We start from the raw sequence: 8,977 nt of genomic DNA, 5'->3' as shown, positions 1-8,977 counted from the left end.
CTTTTTTTATATTCTTTTTGGGTGTAACTTAAATCACTTTTTTCATGGAATATGCTAAAGTGGCCCAAGGACTCTGCCAATATAATGGCACCTACTCCAGGGCTTTTGCCAGTGTGGCTGTAGCTGCATGCAAGGGATTTTTCATCATTCTGACAGCTCTTTTGGCAAAACTCCTACATTTAGACCAAGTCCAAGTTAAAGTTGGCATTGTTTTATGCTGCAAATAGAGCAGAAGAGAAGCATTACCAGTTTATGGCCCTGGTTTTACATTATTTTAAATTGTTTGTTCTAAAGGAATGTGTGGGGCAGGATCCATGTGGTCCTTTGGATGCTTGCCTCCCACATTTGTGCTGCATTAAAATTGCTTGGTTTTTCAGTGACTGGATTTTGGCAGAGGGGAAACTTACCTTACTAAAAAAAGATAGTGTCCATATTATTTAGCCCAGAAACAGCTATCTTGATGGTTTAAAGCAAATTTCCAAACTGAAGTGAGCTCCAAAAGGAAGCATCTGGGCCAAAGGACATGTGGATTAATACATAATTCTTCTTCATTTTGTCCTCAGTTCAGCAGTGAATGTAAGCACATAAAGGATTAATTTTAGGCACACTCGTAAGCTCATCTCAAGTTTAGTAATCATGTCAGATATGATAATGCTCCTATTAGAATTTTAATTGAGCAGATATGTGAAATTAATCGTGTTCTGCACTGTGCAGAATCAGGATTTCTGTCAGAACTGCAAGTATACAGAGAGCAAGGCTGTTTGTTGTGATGCCATCTGCATCTTCTTTCCTGAACTGGATGTTAAGCCTGTATTTTAAAGCCATCCCAAAGGGCATCATTTCCCACATAAGTACATTTTACATACTTAGCTCCTTCCCCCCCCCAATCTCCCTTTTGCTAAGAGTGATTTTTGGCCTCAGGAGCCCGTGTGGAGAAGTTTGCACGGCCGACTGCGCGGTCTGCCTGAGGTGCCCGGGGATGCTGCGCGGTACCCGGGGATGCTGCGCGGGGATGCTGCGCGGGGATGCTGCGCGGAGCGCGGCCGCGGTGGCCCCGGGCTGCGGAGGCACGGCGGGGTTCATGCGCAATGGCCAAGGGGAGCGGGAAGTGCGAGCTCACCGAGCCTCCTTCCTTCCTTTTCGTGACACTCAGAATGTGCCCGCTCGAACAGGGCACAGACATCTTTCGCCGCTTTGGGGCTGAGCGCGGCCTCGCTCGCAGCGCCCGAGTGCCCGAGCTCCAGGAGCTCCGCGCTTTCATCGGGGCGCTCCGGGCTGCCAAAAACCCGGCGAGGGGCCGGGACAGTGCCTACCCCGGAACGCAGCACAGTGAGGTCTGCTCAAGGTAAAATCGTGACATTTGTTGCAGGGGGGTTGTGATGTTTGGGATTTTTTGCAGGCGGGTTTTGGGGTTTTTTTGGGGTTTTTTTTAATAGGGTGAAATAAGTAGTAGCGTAGTTAAAAGAGTTTGCGACAAGTTTTAGCTGTGAAAAATAAAAGTGTTTACATGAAGTGCAGTTAGTATTCAAGCTATATATATCTGAGGCAGAAGACTTGTGTGTCATAACAACCACTTCTGCATCCTTCTCTTTACAAGCGTGTTATGTACCCCGGTAAACCATGTTTTTAAAACGTGTATGTATATATAAATGTATGTGTATATACTACACACATATATACTCATATATATATATACTTACAAATATAAAGCTATGCACATACAAAGATTTTTTTTTTTCAATGTAAATACAGGTTTTCTTCTAAAGTTATCTCAACTTACAACCAAGAAAAATCTTGTCATTTGGATCTGTTTGGCCATTTTCAGATTCCTTGTTTAATCTACTATATATCCTCTTGGGATAAACTGTTGTGATTTTCAAAAGACTGAGCAGTTAAACAATAAGTGACTATTCTTCATGTTCAAAAAGCAGATCTTAAGAAGGACTGAAGAACAATAAGAACTTTCACTCCAACAATAAGGGCTTCCATGATGCTTTCATTAAGGAGGATGACAACATCTGTATACTTGCTTGTGCAAGCCAGCCAAAGGAAACTTTTCTGTTAGAGGGAAGTGGTTTGCACTTCCATTATTTCCAGTGGGGAAAGTAATTTCTTTTCTTTTTATAGCCTTACAGCTTGCCAGAAATCAATAAGTCTGCTGAAGGAGTTTCCTCACCTCTGCATCCAGCATTGCATAACTGTGTGGTAAAGTGAGGGAAAAGGATATGTAGTAACAACCTTCCTAAACCCTCCCATTGCTTAATAACTGCTTGGGCATTATTTTAGCAGGGTTTCTTGTAAAACCACATTGTTCTGTGCTGAACTGTGAGCAGTACTTCACTCCTGCTAAGGGAACACAGCACCTTGGCAAAGTTGTTAGGATGTTCTTAGAACTTTCTCAACTGCTTGTATAACACAGAGATGTAACAGGTAGGTTTTGTTTGTTTTAAAAATCCCCAACAAAACAGAAAACATCCTTAAATGTGGAGATATTTAAGCGGCAGAATGGCCAGCCTGGTGAGTAGGAGTATATTGTATTAAGTGTTTTGTCAATACATGGGAAAATAGTGATGCTAGCAGAACAGACCTAATATACAGTATGTGTAGGGTAAAGAACAAGTAAAGGGAGAATACTTGTGTAATAATTAGAAAATTCAGATCTCCTTCCACCAAGCCATTCTCAAAAGTCAGTTGTTTTGTTTTCACAGAGACAAGTCTCTGGAGGGAACCTAAAACAGTTAAATATGCTAAAAACTTTATACTATTTTAGGCATCACCCTATTTTGCCCTACAGGTTGTGATTAAGAAGAGAAAATAAGTTTTTGAGTCTTGAGAACAGTAAATTTTAGCAGTGTAAGAGAACCAGTCTGCTGGTTATACAAATTACCTCAAAGATTTTTAATTCATCTGAGCTCATACTTGCAAGCTTGAGGGCAAATACAAAGAGGAAGAAATCTGCCCACACTGAAGTTCATGACAAAATTCTCGTAGTAAGAACAGAGTTCCCCATCTAATCTTATTCAACATAACTTATAGTTTTCTCTTTTGATTTTAAGCTACCAGAAAAACATTCAAACACTTTAACTGGTAACAGTAATAGGGATGGTTCTGTACAATGTAGATACTTCAATTTATTACTTTAGTTTTTCTGAAATTGCATTGATACAAGTTCACAGAGAACAATGAATAATACAAAAAATTACCTAAGTGGATCCCCTAAAGGCGTGGTGCTAAGAAAGTCATGGGGTTTGTGTCTTTCAGTGATAGCAAGCAATGGACCAAGATTCACACTGCACAGCAGAAAAGGAACTGTTGGAAGCCGTTAGCAGAATTACTACATCTTCTACCACAAGTCCATCTGATGAAGAGGAAAATCAACCCAAAGCTGAAATTTCATGTCAAGTGAGAAAAGAAAACCCAGAAAAAGATGACACTCAAGGTTGATGCTATCCTTTAATTTTGTTTTGCATCTAGCTGTTTATGCTGTTATCTTTTGTATTAAAAATTTTGCAGCAGTGGTTCAAAGCTGTACTGCCATCCTCCACTAAAAATAAGCCTTGATTGCAGTTGTAGTAACGTAGCAACAGTGAAACTGATGCTCATCTGGTGTGTATATACACACACAGAGGTTTCTTTTCAAATGCCTGGTGCCTAAAATGTTTCACAGATTTAATTTACACACCAGGAATGAAAGTGGTGATCAGATGGCTGGTCTTGGGAGTGCACTTTCTGTGCATCACCAAATCTGAACTCCTTGACAATATCAGCAAGGACGCCAAACTGAAGCCAATGTCAAGCAGGCAGCTCTCACATGCCTTTAAAGAAGCAGCACTGAGTATTTACCATGCCTAAGAATGCTCTCCTCTGTTATTAAATAAAATGTTATGTATAACCCAAAATATATATAATCTCATCAAGATTTTAAGTCTGGAAGGATGTCATAAAAACCACCTCTCCTAGGAAATAGATGCTTTTTAGGGATTGAGCCAAACCCCCAAGGCCTTGATAATTGAAACTGCATGGTCAAATGATTAAGAAGATGTAAAAGTGGGGCCACTGAAGAGTACTGTGGTGCCTTTACAAGTCTATTCCTGCATCAAGCTGTTCTCTTATCCTTCAGTTGTGCTCCTTCACCTCAATTGGCAGAATGTTAGTTACATCCTTCATTAGAAACTGGGACCAGTGTGCCCACTGAGATGCAAATATTCCTTTTGTTTTATCCACTTTGCTAGCCTATGTGCCACCTGATGAAATCTATTGTCAGTAGCTTTCAAAGACAGAGGAATCACCTTTTTGAAATGCTACATCAAATTCTCCTTTAAGCAAACTCTCCAACCAGCTGTCCCATATTGTTTATATATGCACATATCTATACAGGTGTGTGTGTGTGTATAAGTGACTGTGGGAAGAGAGAGAGGGGAAAGGAGGGAGGTATATAAAATATTTGTGGCTGAACTCTGCTGTCAGTTCAGCTACCAAAAAAAAAAAAAAAGGGAGAGAATGAGAATTCCTCCTTCGACTGAGCTGGTTATCCAGCTTTGAGGTTAGGATATTCATGTTTTCTCAGCTTTCTTCTATTACTGCACAAACCCCATATTTGAGTAGGGTCAGTTTTTGAATATATGTCTGAATTTGCAGCTGCATTGTATTATCTCATCCATTTAGCAACAAAGAAGCCTGGAGAAATATCTGACTCAAAAGATTCAGTCAGTGTTTCTCAGGGCTACTTCTGGGGTGATGAAGCAAATCTCCTGCTCGGATTGTGCCCTAGCTTTCAACCCTGACGTACAATATTTCATGACAGTATGTTCTCTACAATTTACTGTTCTGCAGGTGATGTGTTTTCTTTCAAAATTTCAGACCCTAACAGCTTTCCTCAAAGCATCTGCTCCTGTCTATTAGCAATGAAATCACTTATTTTATCAGTCTTTAGGTCGTGCTGTTAGAGCAACAGAAAATCTAGGCTGTCCTTTCACAACAAATACATAAGAATTTTCTTTCCAAATGCAAAGAACATAATCTGAAATACTAAATATATTGGTTTTAGATTCCAGTGCAACAGTAAGTCCCAACTCTTCGATGACCACTAAGGAGCTTCAGGAATACTGGAGGAATGAAAAGCGCCAGTGCAAACAAATCAAACTCCTTTTTGAAATCCCATCAACCAGAATTGTAGAGCACCACTTATCGAAATATGTGGTAAGCTAAGAAATGAATATGTAAGAAGATCATTAATTTTTATTCACTCTACAGGGGTCTGCACAGCACACAGCAGGCCTCACTACATGAAAGCCTCACCGAGGGCCAAGTTTTGCAAGCCATGATCACTCTGGGTAGAGCCTGTTCTCACTGATTGTATGGGCCTGGCTGGTGGAATCTGCATCTGAAAAAACCCCTCTGACAGTCAGTGCACAAAATGTGCTGCAGTGGAAAAGTGTTATCAAATAAATTAGTATCTTGAGTGTCCTTGAAACAGAGTTTTGTCAACATTAAGGGAATTGACACAAATGTAAAAATATCTGTGTATTTACACTTCCACTGAGCTAGCCAGCTGTAGCAGCTGCAGTGCATTTGGATAACTTCCACATCAGAGGTTTCTCTTAGCACAAGTGCAGAATTCTTTGATGTTGACAAAGCCTAAGACATCCTCCAGCTACATCACTTGGGATTGTTCCCCTTCCCTAGTTGGAGCTCCCTTAGGTGGCATATTTCTGTCATATTTTTAAGAGGAAACATGAGTGTGAGGAGTGGGAACAACAAAGTAGGTTGGATTTTTGTATCTTTTTTCACAGTACTGACACTTAGTTTTTACTTCTGATTCTGCTCCTGGCCTTCAGAAGCACTGGTCTAGAGTAAGTGCCTTTTAGTACTGCTGTGAAATTCAGATAGGGATGATTTCCTTGTTTACTACAGTCTGGGAGATCTGTAGATGAAAAATGCCAAGAGTCAGCATTGCTGATACTGGGTGATCCAGTTTGGTAGAATTTGAAGCAGGTAAGTATTTTGGAGACTGTCCTAAGGTCTTGTTGCATGCTGGACACACCTACTTAGTTGCTGCTTTTCTTGCATACACTCCTGAGTATTCTGCTTCTGAATAGCTAAAAACTGGTTTTGTGTAACTGCATGAGAGCAAGAGTATCATTCAGCATATGTGCAATTAAACTTAGTCATAAGTCACAAGCCTAGGGAAAAAGATTTACATTACAACAAAATTGAGCCAATTTGAATGACAGTCTAATTAAGTGCTACTTCTTACCTTTTTCATGCACACTCCACAAATAAAAAAGCAAGTACTTGTAAATTATTCACTTAGCTGTCCTTGATAAAATGATAGCTTAAAAAAATTGCTCTTATGATAGTTTTAGAATGCATCAGGCATATATACACTTTTCAGCAGGGAGCAGGACAAAGTATAGGAAAATGTCACAATGCTTACAAATGAAAAGAGATCAGAGAAGTCAGCTCAAATTTAGAAACCTTTCAAGAAGTGCCTGTAAAGATCATTTATGAAGATTAAAAGAGAGACTTTCTCTTTAAGGAAAAACAAGGAAGATAATCAGACAGGCATAGTGTGAGTACTGGTTTGCACCCTTCAATAGCAGCAAAGAAAATAACTGGCATGAGCAAAACCCCTCCAGCTCAGTGGGACCAGGGTGAAGTTGAATGTGAACATGGTCATCCTCCAAGAGGTCAGCAGTCTGTGTGCTCAGCTGGTGTCTGGTGACACAGTTAAACTGGCCCCCGTGGCTGCCATGGTTTACAGGTCAGGGACTGGCCCTTCCTCAGCATCACTGTGCTTGGATCAGAGCCAGAAGAGATTATTTGGACAATACAACACAGAATTTGGGTTTGTAGCTATTTGCCTAATACCACGTTTATCATGGTCTTTTGGGGCTAGTGAAGAGCTGAGGAAGATGTGCTCAAGTCCTGCTAATGTGGGGCAGCACAGCTGTTAGTTGCTAGGGAAGGGCTTTGGATAGCAGATTGTTGTAGAAAGGTCACTTTTTTGGTATTATTTAAATGTGAAGTAAGTTTAAATACAGGACAATGAATTAAGAGGGGAGAAAAGGGTTTGGAGTTGCTCCATCTTATTTTTGCACACAGCAGATATATTGCCAAATACTCCCTCTTCTTTCACAGCCCTACCAGCACCCCAGATCCCTAGGAATGTTTTATACAAAGAGCATTTCTGAATATTATGATGGATGTAAAATAGATTGCATTCAATGTTAAGTCTGGGAAATCCATTCAGTTCGCTGAAGATGATTGATTGCAGCAGCCAGGGCTGTTATAAACAAAGTACAGCTACAGAAATGCTTTGGTTTTATGTGCTTCAGTCTGCTGCTAGTTTGCTTTCCCAGCACCTTGCAGGATGGGATCTGTTGGTGCCCTGTTTATGTGCAACTCATTTACATGCTAAGCCTAAGTCTGGTGACAGAAGTACAGAGCAGCAGGAGGTGGGAATTTTTAGTTTGATGGCTGCAGATCTTTCAGGTCTACACTGAGCATGCACCATAATCCCAGACTGTAACTAATTTAGCAGCAGTGCCATGGGAGTATATGAGATTACACACAGAAAATTGGTGCAGGAGTGTTTCAGCTGGAGGACTGAACAAGCACAAAATCCTTTCATAGCAGTACCAGACAAAATATGAATGCACTGGGGCTATAACAGTTCTTTCTCATGCTTATTTTTTTTTTCTCTTTGATTGTGTTTAGATGTATAAAATCATAATTTTGCAAACAGGGAGTTTTGACAGCAACAAGTCTGTAATTGAACGGCGTTATTCAGATTTTGAGAGACTGCACAGAAATCTGCTGGAGGAATTTAGCGAAGAAATGGAAGATGTAACCTTTCCCAAAAAAACTCTAACAGGGAACTTCACAGAAGAAGTAATCAATGAAAGAAAATTAGCCTTCAAGGACTATCTGAGACTCCTATATTCTATGAAATACATCAGAAGATCAAAAAAATTTATTGACTTTTTAACAAGGCCGGAGCTTCAGGAAGCATACGGTTGCCTGCGGGGTGGGCAGTACACCAAAGCTTTGGAAATCCTTTTAGAAGTCATTGGGCTGCAGGAAAGGCTGACCAGAGGGAACCCTGCTGCAATTGTCCCTACTCTCTGTGCCATCGTGGTGTGCCACAAGGACCTGGAAAACCCAGCAAGTGCCTTTGAATACGGAGAACAAGCTCTGTCCCGCCTCCGTGTGCACACCAGCCACAGGTACTACATGCCACTGCTAGAAACAATGATCACCCTGGCCTATGAACTGGGCAAGGATTTTCTGACTCTGCAAGAAAAGCTGGAAGAATGGAAGACAAAGAAAGATCCCGTGCGGGTTTTTACCCTGAAAGAACTCGCAGTCCGGGAGTACGTACGGTGAGCACTGGAAACATTTAATGAAAAGTTTCAAGGGCAACACTTGAAAGAGTGAGAACTGGAAATTACCTGCTTGGCTTGCATAGCACTGTATTAATAGGAAAAAAAAATCTTCTGTGTTCAAAGGGACATTAATATCTATGTTGGAATATATTACATCTACTGCACAGATATGAGAAGTACCTGAGGAGCACCTTAAGGGTTTTCGAAGGAAATTTGCAAGAAAATAATCATTTATGATTTGGTTATTTAAACATAGCTTATTTTGTGTGAAAAGTCAGAATATGAAAATACAATTAATAAAGCACTTGAAAATCTACAGAATCAGAGGCGTTACTTGTTCATGTAGAAACTACTTCATGTCAAGGAGAAAAATGTCTTCTCAGTAGATGCAATCTAAAGGGTGCATCTTCAGACACTGGATGTAGTTTTTTACTCCTCCAACTGGGGCCTGGTCAAATGGCATTTTGCCATTTCTGAGGATGATGGGGTTGGTCCTGTTCCCACTGAATTCAGCTGTGGGCAGGAAGAGGGGGAAGGTTTAAAATCAACTTTGGTGGGAGCAAAAACTTCAAGTAATGATCATTCCATCA

The 8,977-nt window shown here is 40.6% G+C and overlaps 1 protein-coding gene across 1 annotated transcript; it reads left to right on the top strand.

The window, feature by feature from the left end:
* Positions 1-733: 733 nt before the first annotated feature.
* On the top strand, positions 734-8,703 carry SNX20 (sorting nexin 20). Its single transcript, XM_033070025.2, has 5 exons — positions 734-969; positions 1,154-1,345; positions 3,262-3,439; positions 5,048-5,199; positions 7,720-8,703. Exons 3-5 carry the CDS (start codon positions 3,274-3,276, stop codon positions 8,386-8,388), a joined length of 987 nt encoding a protein of 328 aa, XP_032925916.1. The 5' UTR covers positions 734-969; positions 1,154-1,345; positions 3,262-3,273; the 3' UTR covers positions 8,389-8,703.
* The last annotated feature ends 274 nt before the right edge of the window (positions 8,704-8,977 follow it).

This window comes from Catharus ustulatus, chromosome 11 (genome assembly GCF_009819885.2).
Source record: "Catharus ustulatus isolate bCatUst1 chromosome 11, bCatUst1.pri.v2, whole genome shotgun sequence".
Lineage (NCBI taxonomy): Eukaryota > Metazoa > Chordata > Aves > Passeriformes > Turdidae > Catharus > Catharus ustulatus.
This window is presented reverse-complemented; position numbering and strand designations above follow the sequence as displayed.